Source organism: Scyliorhinus torazame, chromosome 7 (assembly GCF_047496885.1).
Source record: "Scyliorhinus torazame isolate Kashiwa2021f chromosome 7, sScyTor2.1, whole genome shotgun sequence".
Lineage (NCBI taxonomy): Eukaryota > Metazoa > Chordata > Chondrichthyes > Carcharhiniformes > Scyliorhinidae > Scyliorhinus > Scyliorhinus torazame.
The window spans coordinates 79,795,799-79,816,580 of NC_092713.1; the positions used below are offsets into that span (position 1 = coordinate 79,795,799).

Below are 20,782 nucleotides of genomic sequence, written 5' to 3' on the forward strand. Positions count from 1 at the left end.
ATCATTACATCATTGTCTTAAAAAAAATGAATCCTGTTCAAATGGCAAGAACTTTATTGCTTCTCTCTTGGTCTCACATCACCCTCCCTAAACTTTGGCAGTTATTAGGGTAGAATATCAGAAAAGCTTTCCAATGCAGCATGTCATCAGGCGCCGGAATGTGGCGACTAGGGGCTTTTCACAGTAACTTCATTTGAAGCGTACTTGTGACAATAAGCGATTTTCATTTCATTATCTTTTCTTTTTTTTTAAATGAATTTTTTTATTGGGTTTTGTACACGATATAAATAAAGGTATATATATATCAAAGCAAAACACAAAGGACCTAGTAAATATGCAACAGAACAGAGGGTCTTTCCTCGCCTCTCTTCTATTAGCTCTTTATTTTTACAGAACATCAAACTAAGGTGGAGGGGGCACCTGGATGGTGCCCCTAATGCTATTTACATTCTTCGGTGCAGTTGCCTTGGTAACGGCCATTGCTCGTTTCTCCTTCCCGCTTTTCCTTGCTTTCTCTCGCCGTGCTGTGGTTGTTGCCGCTGTTGTCTTCCCCTGTTTTTGTTCTCTTATCTCTTCCCCCTTCTGGCTCTCACTTTTTGTCATCCCCCCCCCCCTTCTTCACTGCTGCCCCCCTTTCTTTCCTGCTGGGTTTGGCTACCTCATCTTACTTCCCCCCCCACCCCCCACTCCCCCTCCTGGTCCTCCCTCACTTTCCTCTCTTCTATCTTGTCTTGGCTATCTATTCCTGGCTTCTGGCTACTTATTTATTTATGTGTTGGCCACAAACAGGTCCCGGAATAGTTGGGTTAATGGCTCCCATGTTTTGTGGAAGCCATCTTCCGAACACAGATGGCGAATCTGATTTTCTCCATTTGGAGAAATTTTGATAGGTCGGACAGCCAGTCTGCAGCTTTGGATGCTGCTGCTAACCGCGAGCCGAGCAGGATTCTTTGGCGGGCGATCGGGGAGGCAAAGGCGTCAGCCTTCTTCCCCATGAATAGATCTGGCTGGTCTGCTATCCCGAAGACCGCCACTTTCGGGCATGGCACCACCCACTTCCCCACTGTGGTGGTATGTATTAGGGATAATACGGTACACCGCGTGTCGACAGGCTATTGGTGGAGGGATGCCAGGTCCTGATAGGATCTGCCACCTACTGGACTCCACCCAGAAATGCCAGTATAAGAACCCAGTTTTTCCCTCCATTTCCCTCAGCAGCTGCATTCTGTAACCACGCTGCTGGGGATAAAGTTCTGCTTAATAAAGCCTTCAATTGACATTACCTCAACCTGCCTCGCGTCATATTGACGGTGCTACACCCACCACTTTGGACATTGCCTCGAAGAAGGCTGTCCAGTACCCTGCTAATCTGGACTAAGACCACAACAGTTGCAGAGGGCCTCCTTGGCATTGTTCACATCTATCCTCCACCTCCAGGAAGAACCTGCTCAATCGGGTTTTGTTTAAGTGGGCTCTATGTACCACTTTCAGCTGCATTAGGTTGAGCCTCGCGCATATGGAGGTGGAGTTGACCCTGCGCAGTGCTTCACTCCAGAATCCCCACCCTATTTCAAACCCCAAGTCTTTCTCCCATTTCCTCCTTGTCACGTCCAGTTCGGTGTCGGCCCTCTCTATCAGTCGTTCGTACATGTCACTCCAGTTCCCTCTGCCTGGGATGTCTGCATCCAGTAGCTCTTCTAATTGTGTCTGCCGTGGTGGTTGTATTTATGTCCTTGTCTCCTTCCATAGGAAGTTTTTAAGCTGCAGGTACCCGAGTTTGTTGCCCTTCGCTAGCTGGAATCTCTCCGTCAGTTCGTCCAGTGTTGTGATCCTACCGTCAATGTTCCCCACCGTCCTACCTCCATCTTTTGAAGGTGGTTTCAGTGAGTGTTGGCGTGAACCTGTGGTTATTGCAGATGGGGGCTTTGTCGGGCATTTCGGTCAGTCCGAATTGCTGCCGTAGTTGGTTCCAGGTCTGGAGGGTACGTTTTTTCTTAATTGAAAACAGTAGATCCATTATTCTGCCCTTCAATGTTTATTAAGGATACCCACTGACTGAAACACTAGTTCAGATTTTATTACTTCTAGTGAAAGCCAAGTAAACATTATTGTTGTAGTGTCTGTATTGTATGTAAATGCCTTACTACTTTAGGGTCATTATATTCTGTATTATTACACAGGTAAAGTTTAAGCAATGAGCTGTATAGCTTGCCAAGATACATCAAAATGACTCACATCAATGTTTTGTAAAACAGCATTACAATGTCAGCGTACGTCATCAGGCTTACCATGGAGTTTCTATTGATTTAATTGGGTGAGGCTTAGCAAAAATAAAACTCAGCTTAAAAATATTTGATAAGTTAAAGAAAAGCTTCATAGTTGCCAAAGGAAAACTAGTGAGAGAATCATAGAAAATAGTACAGCAAAGTCGCAGGTTATTTGGTCCATTGAGTGTGTGCTAGCTCCTTCTTACAGCAATCCAGTTGGTCCCACTCTCTCCCGTTTATAAGTAGGAGGGTGCAGAGTAGATAGGGAGAGAAAGTGTCCCCACTGGCAGCAGGGTCAAGAAGCAAAGGATGCTGACTTAAGGGAATGGCGAAAGGACCAGAGGCGATATGAGGAAAGGTTTTTTTCCAGACAGCGCGTGATTAAGAGACTGGAATGTGAGTCTGAGCGTGTGGTGCAGGCTGATAAAGTTGTGGCTTTCAAGAGGAAATTGGATAAGAACCTGAAGGTGAAAGATTTGCAGGGCTATGGGGGAAAAGGGTGAAGGAGTTATAGAATCAACCAAATCTCTGACATAATCATTATCCAGCAATTCCAAATGGGAAGCGCACAAATGTGAGCACAGGTTTGGGCCAAACCGTGATGCCATGTCATTGAACAACAACAATGTGCACTTATAGATGGTCTTTAAAACATCCCAAGATGCTCCGCATGAGCAGTATCAACCAGAACTTGGTGCCGAGTTAGGTCAGAAAAAAAGTATTTTTGAAGAACTGGCTTAAATGAGGGAAGCAAGGTAGTGGGGCAGAGAGGTTTAGAGAGGTAATTCTAGACTTCAGGTCATCAACACAGCTGCCAACAGTGGAACAATTTAAATCGGGGATGTCCAAAAGACTAGAATTGGAGGAGCATAGAGACCTTGGAGAGGTGGAGGTGATTACAAAGATTTGTTTAAAAATTCATTTCCGGGATGTGGGCGTCGCTGGTTAGGCCAGCATTTATCCCTAGTTGCCCTTCAGAAGATGGTGGTGAGTTGCCTTCTTGAATCGCTGCAGTCCTTGAGGTGTAGGTATATCCACTGTGCTGTTAGGGAGGGCGTTCCAGGATGTTGCCTCAACGACAGTGAAGGAGCGCCAATATATTGTCAAGGTGGTGAGTGAATTGGAGGGGAACCTCCAGATGGTGGGATTTCCAGGTATCTGCCGCTCTTGTCCTTCTAAATAGTAGTGGTCGTGGGTTTTGAAGGTGCTGTCTAAGGAACCTTGGTGAGTTGTAGATGGTAAACATGGCTGCCACTGTTCGTCAGTGGTGGAGGGTTTGACCTTTTGTGGAAGGAGGAGCAATCAAGCTGGCTGCTTTGTCCTGGATGGTGTCGAGCTTCTTGAGTGTTGTTGGAGCTGCACTCATCCAGGTAAATGGAGATTATTCCATTGCACTCCTGACTTGTGTCTTGTAGATGGTGGACAGGCTTTTTTGGGGGGTCAGGAGGCGAGTTACTCACCGTAGGATTTTTAGCCTTTGACCTGCCCTGTAGTCACATTTTTATTGTGGCAAGTCCAGTTCAGTTTCCGATCAATGGTAACCCCCAGGATGTTGATTGTGGGGGATTTAGTGATGTTAATGCCTTTGAATGTCAAGGGGTAGTGGTTAGATCCTCTCTTGTAGGAGATGGTCATTGCCTGGCACTTGTGTGACGCAAATGTAACTTGCCAATTGTCAGCCCAGGCCTGGGTATTGTCCAGGTTTTGCTGCATTTGGACATGGACTGCTTCATTATCTGCGGAGTCATGAATGGTGCTGAACATTGTGCAGTCTTCCGCAAACATCCCCACTTCTGACCTTATGATGGAAGGAAGGTCATTGATGAAGCAGCTGAAGATAGTTGGGCCTAAGACACCATGCAGAACTCCTGCAGTGATGTCAGTGAGTTGAGATGATTGACCTCCAACCACCACAACCATCTTCCTTTGTGCCAGGTATGATTCCAACCAGTGGAGAGTTTTTCCCCTGATTCCCATTGACTCCAGTTTAGCTAGGGCTCTTTGATGCCATATTCGGTCAAATGCTGCCTTGATGTCAAGGGCAGTCACTCTCACCTCATCTCTGGCATTCAGCTCTTTTGTCTATATTTGAACCAAGGCTGTAATGAGGTCAGGAGCTGAGTGACCCTGGCGAAACCAAAACTGAACATCTGTGAGCAGGTTATTGCTGAGTAAGTGTCGCTTGATAGCACTGTTGATGACTCCTTCCATCACTTTGCTGATGATGGAGAGTAGACTGATAGGGCAGTAATTGACTGGGTTGGATTTGTCCTGTTTCTTGTGTACAGGACGCACCTGGGCAATTTTCCACATTGCCGGGTAGATGCCAGTGTTGTAGTTGTACTGGAACAGCTTGGCGAGGGGTGCGGCAAGTTCTGGAACACAAGTCATCAGTACAATAGCTGGGATATTGTCAGAGCCCATAGCCTTTGCAGTATCCAGTGCCTTCAGCCATTTCTTGATATCCCTTGGAGTGAATCGTATTGGCTGAAGATTGACATCTGCGATGGTGGAGGAGACCGAGATGGATCATCCACTCGGCACTTCTGGCTGAAGATTGTTGTGAATGCCTCAGCCTTGCATTTTGCACATATGTGCTGGGCTCCTCCATCATTGAGGATGGGGATATTTGTGGAGCCTTCTCCCCCTCCAGTGAGTTGTTTAATTATCCAACACCATTCGCGGCTGGATGTGGCAGGACTACAGAGCTGAGGGCTGTGTGAGGCCGTGGAGGGATTGGAAGCAAAAATTATATTTTTTAATTGTAGCATTGCTGAACCTGGAGCTACTTTAGGTCATCAAACATAGAGGTGAGGTGAACCTGCTCATACTTGCCTCACGTGCATAACACAACTCAAGAATCTGCTAACAGCCATCGAGTTAGAGTCTAGCAATGGTCAGCAATTTCTGGAGAGGAGACAAATTTGGAGTGGGGATGAATGTAGCCATGTAAAATGGCTGCGTTCCGATTAATCTGGCCAAAACCCAGTTTAAAACGGCTAACCCGAAAGACTGCTGGGAAAAGCAGCCAGGACACAAGCAGGCAGCTGCAGACAGGTTTGCATATTCAGCTCTGGGAACGTAGCCCAGATCGATACTCGGGGCTATCAACAGCCCATCAACCCAGGTATCCGCAGTTGCATTCAGGACTGTTTACACCTAATCTACTCAGACATCCACAGTTAAATTGGCTATCCCCGGGAACAATTGCAACATATTAGCAATTGAATACCGGGCCAGACCTGTCGGCGCCTGCAGTGGCCGAAACAAAGACAGGTGAGCGACCACCCCCCGATCGAGGAATCGCCTCACCATTGGACACATCGACCCCAGAGATTGGGGACAGAATCCAATCACTTGGGACTCAGGGTCAAGGGCCGCCCCGGGAGGCGGGAAGCCCCTGGGCCCTATAAAAGTGAAGGTCCAAGTTCAGATCTCTCTCTCTCTCCTCTTCGCCTGCTCGAGACCTTCGCAAGACCAGCCACCGGCAGCAGTAAGTTTGAATCCAACGATCGCTATCCGGTAGAGACACCTAGCCACCGACCTGTAGCAGTCTTTTGAATCCCACGGGCCAGATTTGATTGGACAAGCCATTGGTTTCCCTGACCTGGTGGGCTCTTCCTAAGTTAAGTATTGGACAGTAGTGATAGGTTTATTGTATAGAAAGTAGTATTAGGGTATTAATATTGCTTGTTGTATATAATAATTGACCGTTGTTTTAATCCTTACTAAGCGGTGTGCTGTGTTATTAATCATAACCTGAACTTGAACCACGTGGCGGTATCATAAAGATACCTGGCGACTCATGAGCAAAGGTGACCTAAACAGAGCAAATAGACTAAAGCTAAAAAGAGCAACATGAAGTAATAAGATGAGAAAACACACACACTACTAACACTTTAAAACATTCTGAATTGAACAAATACCATTTTAATTTATTCTAGTATCTTAACTCACGGACATACAAATTTTTTATGCTTTCCTCAGCGAACTAATTCATATAATTTGCATTGATACAAAATAAACACAATGTGCAGCTCACCAGAAACAATTATTGCATTAACTAAATTACTCTGGCATAGTATTTTTGCAATGTTATATATCTCTCTCTTCGATTTTAATCACTTTTCCTCTATGTTCCAGAATTAATCATTTGAGTGAATATACAAAATATATTCAGGCAAAAACGTGGGATGTACAGTAGAATGAAATCAAGAGGCTGCTGTTCACCACCACAAGGAACCATTTAAACAGACAGGAAACTTAGCTTAATTCTGCTATATTACATTTAAATGTAAGCACTCTACACACAGCAACACTGTAATGCATGTAGCTGAATGAAGTGATTGGTAGTAAAAAAGTTAATATCACTATTTTTAAAAATCTTTTAAATCATCGCTTTAAAGCATAAAGAGTGACTTATATATACATGACAAAATGTAGCACTGGTATATGCTGTAGTGGTTTGAATAAGTGTTATTAACATCTTACTCTAACCTCTTGCTTGAAGTCTACTCTTAGAAAAATGCTGGAGCATGTCATAATTGGTACCGGTCTGAATCTGTGATTTCTGCACAATGAGCTCTTAATTTCAACCAAATAATTGTGTATTTCACAAATTGAGATACAAAGGTAATCGAGTAATGTTGTGACGTGCTATCACGACATGCATGCCATTATAACTGCAGGTCCGACTACGCCATCTCATGCATACCGGCCAGGATTCTGGTGGTCTTGTTAAGTGTACATTTTTTTGATTTTTAAAGGATAACTTGGGTCTCCCCTTCCCTGAGCTCCTCCATTATGGACAACCCACATTCCTTATTTATCTTTGCCAAGATTCAGAAAATTTGACTCCCACTCTATGATGGTGATGAAATTCCCACTTGCTTCAGAAGGAAATCAGTGTTGCGAACTGCTAGTGAGGCACGGAAGACATAACCCCCGGACTCTCGCTCTCGGCAGGGGCGGACAGTTCGCTTCTCACTCCAGCCCACACACACCTTTACATTCTTGGCTTAAAATCAGGCAAGAGTCCACTTCGGCTAAATTTTACAAACAAAAAATAAGTTGTTTCTGAGTGATTTGATCGTCTCATACTACCAACCTCCAATACCTGTGGAAAAATTAAATTTCCTTGTGAAACATGGGCAGAAGTCAAAAAGTTGAGTATACACATGAAAAACTATTGCTTGACATGCAAGATATTTTCTCTAAGCATTGATAAGTGTTATATTAAGGTCCACAATTTTTTGTTGTTGCGTGGAACTAAAGAAGTTTTCATACTTATATAGTGCAAATTAGACAATCATTGTAAATATATGCAAATTTTAAATGTTATAAACAATTTTTTTGAATCCATAAAAACTCAAATACAAGTTGGAATCAGAAGCAGAATAGATCAATGAAATAAATGGTTTAACAGAAAAATTTATATTAAAAAATAAAATCAGTGGAATGAAAATCAGATGTATTCTGTAAAGGGTGGTTGATCAGTTCAGCCAGATTACTGCCCATGTGATGAAGACTAAAATCTACCCCTATGTATCCAAAGTGAGACTCAGGCACTACAGATCCAGAAATTTACGAGAGTTACATGGTAAGCTTAAATATGAGAGCACTTAGTGAGATTTGTCAAGAAGCTGCAGCTGGATAAGATCAATGGGAGGTTTTTTACAAATCAATGCACAGTGATTGGCGCATAGTAATTTTGTTTGTTCTCTTTTAACATGCCAATATTGGTTATTAAAATAATGAGTTAAAAGGGAATTGGGTCTAAAATCTGAAAATCAATCTCAGTTGAATGACATTCCTGTGTTTGGCAATGTGACATAATTTCTTGGCAGAATTTAAACAGAGATGCCACTATTAATCATGGCCACATTGTTATATTCACGACAGCACTGTTAACGTTACAGTTCCTTTTTGCCGTTTAAGGATAGCAACAGCCTGTTCATGAGTGACACCTTCCAGACTTTCTCCGTTTACAGCTAAAATCTGATCGCCTCGTTTTAATCGGCTGTCATCTGTCGCTGCTCCCTGCAAAAGGACAAGAATTTACAAATTCAATTGGACCCAGGCTGCTGACAGTTGAGAAAAATTTTTTTTTTGCACATTTTGGTTTGTATCTCTGAACCAACACATTTCTATTCTTTCAGAGGCCGTGCTAATATATACTTCAGTATTCTGAAATCAATTTTGAGTACACCTATGGTCAGCCGGCATGAACTGGCAACTGTTATTAGGAATCTTTAATGAAGATTACATGATGCAACATAACCAAAATGAGTTCCATTTTAAAAGAATCAGCTCCTCTATCCTGGTGATTTAGTAGGAAAGTGCACTGCCCAGCTGGTATGAAAATGTGTAGACTAGAGAATGTTCGCAGTACAATCCATGAGCTAGCTAATCTCGTCAGGGGAGCAATTGCGGTGTTAAAGTTGTGCTCATAACCTATGAACTAAAAAAACCTTCTGATTTCTGTCCAATATAGCCAGTGCAGGCAAAGTTGTGTCTTCAGCCCATGGTCAAATAGTCTTCTGCCACCTACTATTGCGAACACTAGGTAAACTAGATGGTTGCCTCGGGTGGGAAAATTTGGGGGATGGCAAAAAACTGCAGGCTTTAAAACAATCGGAACTAAAAACCGTCTGGAAACCCATAAAACTGCCCAAAGGTCAGAAACAGCAGTTCCTGCTGTGTCAGTTTCTGACAGTTGTTGAGAGCTGGAATTGACTGACTGCAGAGCTGTGATTGGAGGAGTTATTGTGCTGCTCCTCCAATTATAGATTCTGTCTCTCTAGGTTCAGTGAGTTTTAATTATGTTTCAAAGAGTTCTGTTGACAGCATCTCATAACACACAGCGCTTGGACATGTTGGAAAAGTTGAACGAATGCAGGGAGGTGGCAGGTTTGCAGTTACATATTAGCAGATTGGAGGAAGCCGGAACCAAACCTGGGGAGAAATAAATTCAAGGTAAAAATCTCTATTTTGGGGTCAATGAATAACCAATAAATCGGTAGCGATTAGCATACCATGGCAGTGCAGTTAGAAGAAGTGTGAGAGAGAGAATTGGAACATGACACAACCACAAGCACAGAAAAACCCTATCCAAGAGAGAGAAGGGAAACAGAGATACATAAACAGGGACAAACAGACAGTGCACCATAGGAATAAAAATAAAACACAGAAAGACAGCCGGACAGCGAGATATAAAGGGGATGACAGAGGGAGAGAGGGACCAAGAGTAAGAGAGGGATAGAAGGAAGGAAACGTATAGAACAACTCCACAAAAACAGGACAAGAAATCACCACATGAAACAAGGACTTCTGTAAAGACAGCTGGATTCCTTCATTACCAGATTATTAGAGAAAGAAAATGAATGGCTATAACTTCCTCAGAGTGGCAATCAGTGGCGGATTGCCACTCTGTAGTGACTTCCCAGCACTTGAATAGTAAAGTGGCTGTCTCACCCAACCTTCCTGAGTCAGGCCAGGTGAGGCTGAGGAAGCGATCACGTCCCTGGCACCAGTAGTGAAGTGCAAAAGCTGTGGAGCAAAGGAGGACAAGCCCTCTTTCACGGCACCAGCTGCCGTAAAACAGGTGAGTTTAAAGGTACCTCTGACAGGGAAAAGGTAAGTTTCTAAGGTTCGTAAATGGGGTGTAGGGGTTCAGATATCAATAGTGGGCGGAGGAGATGAGGCGGAGGAGCTGAGCTGGGAGTTTGGGGGGGGGGGGGGGTGAGTGAAAGGGAAAGAGAATCCGGACATGCGGTGGAAAAGAGGGGGGTTACCTGAACATCAGGGTAGGGAGTCGGTCAGGCCAGGTTGGGATGTTGCTTGGTTAAGTGGGGGGTGGGAGAGGTGTCGTTCAGGTCAGGGGTGAGACTGGTTGGTGGGCTGGTCAGGCCTGCTTTGGATTGGGGGTCTTACCATTCAGGTCAGGGGTGTTGTTCAGGTTTGGGGGAGTGTCGCTCGGGTCTGGGGCGTCGGGAGGAGTGGTTGGGTCGGATCTGGGGAGTTGTTTGTCAGGTCAAGGGGTTCTTGGTTAGGTTGGAGGGGTCTTGGTTGGGTTGTTGGGGGAGGGTTCTTGGTCAGGTTGGGGGCTCAGGCCGGGTCATGTGGGGCCAAGTCATGGGGTGAGTTGGAGGAGGGTCGGATAGAGCATGGGGAATACAGTGGGGTGGGGTGGGTCGCCTCGTGGATCGGTGGTGTTGAGGGAGGTTGTACGTGCAGGGTTTGATCTGGGTGTTTAAAATAGTTATTCTGAAGTTAAAAGTGCTTTTTTTCCTTCTAACTCTTTCAGAGTAATTAAGTGTAAAACTGGCAGAACCATCCGAAGTTAGTGATTTAAATCACTTAATCAGATGGTTCCAAACCCAGCACAATGGTGGAAAGTTAGTCCTTCTGAACAATTGCCGGGTCAACCCTTACATGGGAACTTTGGTACCCCCAAATCAGATACTGGGGAACCAATTGTTTAACAACATTTGAATTGTGCTTGAAAATATACTAACACTGGGGATAAAATGGCAGGGATTACTTTGTCTGGATTTGCATCTTCCTGTCTCCCCTCACCCAAGTATTGGTGAACAATCACACAAGTGAAATTAATTCAAATTAATATTTCATTCATAAATTTAAATAATGACATTTGAACAATGGAGGCTGGAAATGCCGAAACAAAAGGACTTCACTTCAGGCAAACTTTTACGCACAAAGTAAACTACTTCAAAACAAAGTTTATGGCACAAAACATTCAACTCATAATGTCTGTACTCTACATCTTTGAAATAAAACGTACTCCTTCACCAACCCAGCACACATGCTAATCTCCACAGTGGAAGGGGCGGCACAGCGGTTAGCACTGCTGCCTCACAGTGCCAGGGAACCTTCTCCAATTCCGGCCTTGGATCACTGTCTGTGTGGAGTTTGCACATTTTCCCCGTGTCTGCTTGGGTTTCCTCCGGGTGCTCCGGTTTCCTCCCATAGTCCAAAGATATGCGGATTAGGTAGATTGGCCATAAAAAATTGCCCCTTAGTGTCAAGGGCTGTGATGATTAAGTTATGGGGATAGGATGGGGTGGACAGGGGCGTGAACATTGGGGGGGGGGGGGCGGCGGTCAGTGCAGATTTGATGGGCTGAATGGCCTCCTTCTGCACTGTAGGGATTCTATGCTCACTTATGTTGCTCAATGTTGAATACCACTTTGAAAATCTATCATGAATTATATAATTACCTTGGCAAACACTGTTTTAACGTAGATTGGCAGATCTCCATGAGGGCTTCCATGTCCTCCAACAATACTGAACCCTAGTCCATCCGCTCCTTTCTCTAAAGTTATGTTTATATGCTGTGGATGTCTGATGATGAAAGTACAGTTTATTCATAATGTTGGTGTACACTCTGTAATTTTTATTGTTGGAGTACTATACATGAAATTACATAATCTAACAAATGTAAAATAGGAACAAAATCTCAAAAATAAAGCATTACAAACTTCACTAATAGTAAGCAGATAATTTAAAAGAATCAAGCTTTTTGCTTTGAAACTCAGAGTATACACAGATGGATCACTGTGGCATTACTCAAAGACACACTATAAGTGAATAAGGGGTTAGGATATTATGTAAAGTACAATATTTGTAAAATTAATTGAAGATCTAGATAATCCAATTTTTCGTGCATCATTTTGTGCCTTTCCTATGTTCGTTTCATATTTGAATATAACAATTGTGGGGTCATTTTTATCCTTAAGTTTTGCTTAATTTTGTTTTTTTTAAATGTTGGGATTAACTCAATTTATTTTTAAATTTAAACCTTTACCTCATTGAGGTATTGTTGCTTGTATCACAAGCTGCTTTACTTATCTTGTAAAAAGCTATTTCAATTTGTGTACCATTTATATCTCCGATCCTTCTTTTGTTATTGCCCTTCCTATTTATTGGCCCATTTGAAAATTTGATCAGGAAAGCCTTGTGCATAAATGGGTTTTGTGTGATATTAAAGACTACTGTCAAGTATCTCAAGCTTCCACTGCCTGGGGCTGAAATTGGGAAGTGTGCTCATGAAAAAAATGGTACAACTATAAATTGGTAATTTACACACTTTTTTTGAGACTGCTATCTATGGCTTAAGGCCAGGAGTTAATATAATCTATAGAAATAAACTGCCTATGGAGGAGGCAAGTTCAATCAAGACATTCAAGAGGCACTTGGATTGTTATCTGAGAAAGAAGAATGTGCAGGGCTACATGGAGAAAGAAGGCAGGGAAGTGGCACAAGGTAAATTGCTCCTGTGGTGTGCTGGCACAAAAACGATGGGCCAAATGGTCTCTGCCTCTACTGTGACAATTCCTTAATTCTGTGATTCTATGTCAGCTTGGCTAAGTTGATAGATTCTTGCCTTTGGATCAGAAGTTTGCAGATTCAAGTTAATATTTCACTGCAGCGCTTTTGGACAACAGGTTAAATGCCCCGTTTGTCTGTTTTGCGGGTTCAGATAATGTAATGGAACTATTCAAAGACCAGGGAGTTGGTCTGGTGACCGAGGCAACTTTCTTACGCCAACTAATACACCAAAATTTGGCAATTCATTTCACTTTTCCTAATTTATGACAATGACTTCAAAAATACTTAGTTAGCTGTAAAGCTTTTTGGAATGTCTTGAGGTTGTGAAGGGTTCTATATAAATGCCTTTTCATTTAAAAAAAATTCATTTATGGGATGTGGGCATCACTGGCTTGGCCAGCGTTTATTGCCCATTCCTAGTTGCCCTTGAGAAGGTGGTGGTGAGCTGCCTTGTTTTGTCACAAACTCTATTCTGTTGCCATCAATGGTTTTCCATTCAGGTGCAAGGAGGTAACTAGGGAGACTAGGTAACAAGAAAAAAATTAAAATAATTTTATGTACTTAATTATAAGTACTGCACAGTTTGTGTACTCTGTTTCTTGCACAATGGCAAATTATGTACACGTGACAGAAATTAATTTAATGAAACATTGTGGAAAATTTGTATAAGCCAGAATTTGTGCTTGCATGCAGAGCCAATTATAACTTCCATCTTTCAGCATAGAATGTTAGACATATCAACACGGTCTCATACTTACTCTGACTCTTCTGGCCGATTGTCGGAGGATGAGCTCAAGTTGGAACTAGTGGATATATTTTCAAGCTGGCTTGCGATAGCAGTGATATTTGTGTCAGCTATGACCTGAAGGTAAACCAAAAGGACTCAAGTTATGAAATGAAAAGACAAATTACCGGAAAAGGTGGATGAAAAGTGCCATCGAAAGGAAGTATTTTATAGTTTAAATTAGATTATTCTTGGCAACTTAAGTCAACTGGTAAGACCGTATGTACCAGAAAATCATGAATTGGACACCAAGGGCGACCTGCCACTTATACGTGTTCACCGCCACAGAAATTTAAAAAGGAGATTTGAATTTATGAGTTATGATGCCAGATAATGGATGGAATCTGGCTTGATAGACCCTAACTGTTCTTTGTTCAGAAACGTGGAACATAGTCACAGGAGAATTTATTCAGCAAGAAAAGATAAACTATATTACACTGCTGCTTCACCCCAACAATACCTCTACAGGTACATATACAAATTCATAAATATAACACAAGTTACAAAATCTATCCTAGACTCTAATGTTCACAGTAAGTATGCAGTCTATGTAAACGAATAGGTGAACTGCAGTCAGGCACATTCTAAAACCAAGTTTTTATGGATTTCACATCAACTCCCAAGATACTTGTCACACTGTGAGCCAAGCAGCCCCACTGAAAGCCTGTCTTTCTCATGAGGGCTTCCAATCTCCGTGTTTGAAGAACTCGCCTTGGAGTTCTCTCACAAAGACTTTCACTCAGACGTCTCCAACAATGACACACCTCTAGGGTTTCAACCACTCTTTCCAAGCTTCCTTTCCCCAGATCTCCAAGTGAATTCAAGCTGCACCTTCCTCACACCTCCCAGATATTCAGCTGTGGCAAGCAGAGCACCACTGCTCCAAATGCCCTTAGGAAGTAGTCACCAACCTTCGGCTATCCCTTCAGATATCTTGGCTTCTCAAAAGTCCGCTTTGTTAAAAGTTTGCTCCCTGCAGCTCTGTCTCTTTAATTTGGTAAGAAGTCTTACAACACCAGGTTAAAGTCCAACAGGTTTGTTTCGAATCACTAGCTTTCAGAGCGCTGATCCTTCCTCAGGTGAATGAAGAGGTAGGTTCCAGAAACATATTTATAGACAAAGTCAAAGATGCAAGATGAAGGTAATTAAGTCCTTACAGGTCCAAACGGAGGGAGATAGGGATATTCACAGGTTAAAGAGGTGTGACGTGACTCAAGCCAGGGCAGTTGGTAGGATTTTGCAAGCCCAGGCCAGATGGTGGGGGGGTGAATATAATGCAACACGAATCCAAGGTCCCAGTTGAGGCCGTACTCATGTGTGCGAAACATGGCTATAAGTTTCTGCTCGGCGATTCTGCGTTGTCGCGCGTCCTGAAGGCCACCTTGGAGAACGCTTACTCGAAGATCAGAGGCTGAATCATGGTCATCCCTGCATGTGTGCTGCCCAGTCCATCTCGCGGGCCCATATACCCCTTGGGGGCGTGGGGGTGGGGTTGAGGGGGAGGTGCAGTTATGGGGATGGTGATGGGTAAGCTGTCCTACAAAGACGGCCTCACACATCTGGCCCTGTTCCCTGAGGAGGAGCCCAGGTGGAAGGTCCAATTGTCCATCCAACACCCACATCCTACTACCAACCTCACACAACCAAATCTCCCCCCCACATGGCACACCCTCTACACTCAGCCCTGCCCATCCCTCAGACAGAGGATTGAGGCAGGTTACAATTTTGGTGCAAAGGTGTTTAATTGTGACAAAATCTAGTATTGTGCCCTGATCCCTTACCTCTAGCCGATGTGCTGCACCAATGCCACATAACTGGTGTCGAACTTCTTCAATTTATGTGGCCGACCACTCCTTCTAGGTGTGACCCCAGACAGCACATCAGATGCGGAGGCAGTCTGCTGCGTATCTCGCCCTCTGATCGGAGATGCCTTGAAGGCCATCCTCAGGAGGGCCTGGACCTGTTGCGCCCGGCCGACCTTCGGTTGTCACAGGTGATTAGGTGCAATCCTGTTCTGCCCGCTGTCCATCAGGTGCACTAGTGTCAGCTTGGGGGGGGGGGGGGGGGGGGGGGGGGTCAGAAGCGCTGCGGTGCTCCAGCACTTTCCCTGTGGGGTGGACAGGCAAGGGTCCTATCACTTCCTCCTCCCTAGGGATGTTCGATGACCCCCAGGCTACTCCATGGGACAGAGGTGAGACCAGAGAGAGCTCCAGAGGCTCCACCATCAGTCAGGGCCTCGATGCCCTCAACTATGGAACACAAGGGGCTGGATTCTCCAGATTTCTGATTCAGCATGCCGGCGGGATGCTCCATTTCGCCGGCTGGTCAATGGGTTTTCCCATTGTGGGGCAGTCCCACTCCGTTGGGAAACGCCCGGGCTGCCGTCAAAACGGAGCATCCCAATGGCGGAGAATTCAGCCCATGGACTGGGGCATGTCCCTCAGCGAGTGTGACATGTGCCGCTGTGCCTCGGCCACGCCCCTCAGCGCCTTGGTCATGTCCCTCTGTGACTGGCAAAGGACAGTCAGCGCCCGGCCAATGCTCTCGACGCCCTCAGCCATGACCCTTTGTGACTGGGCCATGCTCTGGACCGTCACAGCAATGTCCGTGGGGTCCGGTATATTGCTGCCTGCGACTGGGCTCTCCTGTCCTGAGCCTCAGCCAACCACCACAAAGTGTGCCCCAAGCTTGGATGTCTTGACCCATGGCTGTGAATTTCTCATCCAAGACTTCCACCGGGGATGCCACCAGTTCGGTGTTGGCCTGGGTACCACACATTGTCGACACAATCTCCTGCAGCTGAGGGCAACTGTGCCTGCAGGCACTGGAATGTTGCTGACACCCCCTCCTGTAGCCCCATCTCCACCTGTGATGGGTTCATTCTTTCCAGAAGCGTGATACCTTTCTGGACTACAGCTAATTCCTGGGGTCGGCAGGCCCTCTGACTGCCCGCTCCATCATGAGTTCCTCCCTCCAAATGATTTGCCTCAGCATGTGTAACATGCAGACCAGAAAGTGAGCCAAGAGCCTCTTCATTAATATAACCCCTCGAGTGATAGTATCTGCGATGGTGGAGGGTGCAAGTGGATGCAGTGCCGAGAAGTTGGGTGTCATCCCTGGACTGGTCCCCTTGGGTGTGCTGGGGCTGTGGTTGGCGGTGAGGTACCCCGTACGGGTTGGCCTGGTCTGATGGTGATCTTGCAAGGAAAAAGACAAGGCACATGGTGAGATCTCAGGAAGGAGTGGTCTGGGGGTGAAAAGTGACTCACTACGAGGACATCACTTTGAATTAGGGGCTCACCTGTTTGTGTCATGCAGACCTGCGCCTGCGAGATAGCCCTCTATCAAACATCCCCGGCATACTCCACCGCCCTCTGCCCGGTTGTGGTGAGAACCCAGAGGTCCGGTCCCCTGCCCTGGATTCTATTTACACGGGGGGTCTGTAGCTGGTGGCCTGTGTGTGTAAGGCACCTGGTCAAAGAGGACAATAAAGATGTTGGGGCTTGACTTCCGGGTGCGGCGATGACCAGCTAAGTTGCACGTTTCGGCAGCTCCCGGTGGAACGGACTTTTGGGCTCTTAAAAGGAGCCCCAACGGCAATTTAAACGGCTAAAAACACTGTGCGGTAAACTAGAAGGGAATCCCCCCGGACACGCATGGATAAATGAGAGGAGAGCAGCCGGATTGCGGAGGATCCTCTGGAGCAGCGGCAAGGAAGGCAAGCTCAAAGCAAGATGGCGTCGGAAGGTGGCCGTTTGTTATGGGGCCCAGACCAACAAGAGTTCCTGCGGCGCTGTGTGGAAGAGCTGAAAAAGGAATTGAAGAAGGAGTTGTTGGCCCCGATATTACAGGCGATTGAAGGGCTAAAGGAGGAGCAGAAGACTCAAGAGCAGGAGCTTCGGGTCGTGAAGGCAAAGGCTGCTGAAAACGAAGATGAAATACAGGGCCTGGTGGTGAAGACAGAGACGCACGAGGCGCAGCACAAAAGGTGTGTGGAAAGGCTGGAAGTACTGGAGAATAATTCGAGGAGGAAGAATTTAAGGGTTCTGGGTCTTCCCGAAGGCGTAGAAGGGGCGGACGTCGGGACATATTTGAGCACGATGCTTCACTCGCTAATGGGATCGGAGGCCCCGGCGGGCCCTTTGGAGGTGGAGGGAGCTTATCGAGTTATGGCGCGAAGACCAAGGGCAGGAGAAATACCTCGAGCGATAGTGGTGAGGTTTCACCGCTATAATGACAGAGAGATGGTCCTAAGATGGGCGAAGAAAACTCGGAGCTGCAGGTGGGAGAACGCGGTGATCCGCGTATACCAGGATTGGAGTGCGGAGGTGGCGAGAAGGAGGGCAAGTTTTAATCGGGCTAAGGCGGTGCTTCACAAAAAGAAGATCCAGTTTGGAATGTTACAACCAGCGAGATTGTTGGTCACACACCAAGGGAAGCACCACTACTTTGAGATGGCAGAAGAGGCGTGGACTTTCATTGTGGACGAGAAGCTGGAATAGTCTGGCGAGAGAAAGAACTTTTGGGACAAAGTGGTGGGGTGATTATGTGGGGGCGAGGAAAAAGGGGGGGGGAATGATTTTTCAGTTTGTTAATCTTGCAATCCTGTAACTTTTCTCTCTTCTCCATGATGGGGGGGGTATGAGAGGAACTGTGGGCGCCGGTCATTAGGGGCGGGGCCGAGTGGGAAACGCGGGCTTTGTTCCCACGCTATGGTAATTATGGCGGGAACAGGGACGCAGGAAGGAGGGGGCCTCGCACAGTGGGGGCCGAGGACAAGGGGGGAAGCCGAGGTCAGCCAGAGTTCGCTGACTTCTGGGAGCAACATGGGGGGTGCAATTACGCTAGGAAGGGATCTAGCGGAGGGGGGGGGTTAACTGGGTTGCTGCTGCTAAGGAGAAGGGGGAGCTGTTATGGGATGGGGTGGTCGAGGCGGGAGGGCGCCATCGGGGGGATACACGGGTACGTGGGAACCGGGTGAGGAGCTGGGTTAAAAAAGGGGATGGCTAGTCGACAAGGGGGGGGGGGGGTAAAGAGCCCCCCAACCCGGCTGATCACGTGGAACGTGAGAGGGCTGAACGGGCCGATTAAAAGGGCACGGGTACTCGCACACCTAAAGAAATTAAAGGCAGATGTGGTTATGTTGCAGGAGACGCATCTGAAACTGATAGACCAGGTCAGACTACGTAAAGGATGGGTGGGGCAGGTGTTTCATTCGGGTTTGGATGCGAAGAACAAGGGGGTGGCTATCTTGGTGGGGAAACGGGTACTGTTTGAGGCAAAGACCATAGTGGCGGATAGTGGGGGTAGATATGTGATGGTGAGTGGCAGATTGCAAGGGGAGGCGGTGGTTCTGGTGAACGTATATGCCCCAAACTGGGATGATGCAAATTTTATGAGGCGTATGTTGGGACGTATACCAGACCTGGAGGCGGGAAAGTTGGTAATGGGGTGAGATTTCAATACGGTGCTTGATCCAGGGCTGGACCGATCGAGGTCCAGGACCGGGAGGAGGCCGGCAGCGGCCAGGGTGCTCAAGGACTTCATGCAGCAGATGGGAGGGGTAGACCCCTGGAGATTTAGTAGGCCTAGGAGTAAGGAGTTCTCATTTTTCTCCCATGTCCACAAAGTATATTCACGGATAGACTTTTTTGTCTTGGGAAGGGCACTGATTCCGAAGGTGACAGGGACGGAATATATGGCCATAGCTATTTCGGACCACGCTCCACATTGGGTAGACCTGGAGGTAGGAGAGGAAAAAGAACAGCACCCACTCTGGAGAATGGATATGGGCTTATTGGCGGATGAGGGGGTATGTTTAAGGATGAGGGGGTGCATCGAAAGGTACTTGGAGCTTAATGACAATGGAGAGGTTCAGGTGGGAGTGGTCTGGGAGGCGTTGAAGGCGGTGGTTAGAGGGGAACTGATATCCATAAGGGCACATAAAGGGAAACAAGAGGGTAAAGAAAGGGAGCGATTGCTGAAAGAACTTTTGAGGGTGGACAGGCAATATGCGGAGGCACCGGAGGAGGGACTGTACAGGGAAAGACAAAGGCTACATGTGGAGTTTGACCTGCTGACCACGGGTAAGGCGGAGGCACAGTGGAGGAGGGCACAGGGTGTACAGTATGAGTATGGAAAGAAGGCGAGTCGGCTACTGGCCCACCAATTGAGGAAGAGGGGAGCAGCGAGGGAGATAGGTGGGGGAGGTTATGAGAGGTTATATAAGGCTCAGCCCCCGGAAGGGAAGGAGGGAATGATGTGTTTCTTGGATCAGCTGGAATTCCCTAAGGTGGAGGAGCAGGAGAGGGTGGGACTGGGAGCACAGATTGAGATGGAGGAGGTGGTAAAAGGGATTGGGAGCATGCAGGCGGGGAAGGCCCCGGGACCGGACGGATTCCCGGTGGAATTTTATAGGAAGTATATGGACTTACTGGCCCCGCTTCTGACGAGAACCTTTAATGAGGCTAGGGAAAGGAGGCAGCTGCCCCCGACTATGTCGGATGCAACGATATCGCTCCTTTTGAAGAAGGAAAAAGACCCGCTGCAGTGTGGGTCCTACAGGCCCATTTCCCTTTTAAATGTAGATGCTAAGCTCTTGGCCAAGGTGATGGCGACGAGGATAGAGGACTGTGTCCCTGGGGTGGTCCACGAGGACCAAACTGGGTTCGTTAAGGGGAGACAGCTGAACACGAACATACGGAGGTTGCTAGGGGTAATGATGATGCCCCCACCAGAGGGGGAGGCGGAGATAGTGGCGGCGATGGACGCCGAGAAAGCATTCAACAGAGTGCAGTGGGATTATCTGTGGGAGGTGCTGAGGAGATTTGGTTTTGGAGAAGGGTATATCGGATGGGTACAGCTGCTGTATAGGGCCCCGGTGGCGAGCGTGGTCACGAACAGACAGAGGTCTGATTACTTCCGTCTTCATAGAGGGACGAGGCAGGGGTGTCCCCTGTCTCCGTTACTGTTTGCATTGGCGATTGAGTCCCTGGCCATAGCACTGAGGGGCTCCAGGAAGTGGAGGGGAGTGCTCAGGGGAGGAGAAGAACACCGGGTATCCCTGTATGCAGATGATGTATTGCTGTATGTTGCGGACCCAGTGGAGGGGATGCCTGAGATAATGCAGACACTCAGGGAGTTTGGGGAATTTTCGGGGTACAAATTGAATATGGGTAAGAGTGAGCTGTTTGTGGTGCATCCGGGGGAGCAGAGCAGGGGAATAGATGACTTACCGCTGAGGAAGGTGACAAGAGATTTCCGGTACTTAGGGATTCAGATAGCCAGGAGTTGGGGAACCTTACACCGGCTTAATCTAACAAGATTGGTGGAACAGATGGAGGAGGATTTTAAGAGATGGGACATGGAGCCCCTGTCACTG

General features: G+C 46.6%; 1 protein-coding gene across 8 annotated transcripts in view; it reads right to left on the reverse strand.

Annotated features, from left to right (window-relative positions):
* Window positions 1-6,174: 6,174 nt before the first annotated feature.
* patj (PATJ crumbs cell polarity complex component) overlaps window positions 6,175-20,782 on the reverse strand; it is a 565,709-nt gene continuing 551,101 nt past the window's right edge. For all 8 annotated transcript variants that reach the window (XM_072510952.1, XM_072510955.1, XM_072510950.1 and 5 more), the window contains 3 exons: window positions 13,376-13,479; window positions 11,507-11,630; window positions 6,175-8,306 (listed from right to left, as the gene is read on the reverse strand). In XM_072510952.1, the coding sequence (XP_072367053.1) occupies window positions 8,160-8,306; window positions 11,507-11,630; window positions 13,376-13,479 (375 nt within the window). In that variant the 3' untranslated portion in view covers window positions 6,175-8,159. The remainder of the gene's footprint in view (window positions 8,307-11,506; window positions 11,631-13,375; window positions 13,480-20,782) is intronic.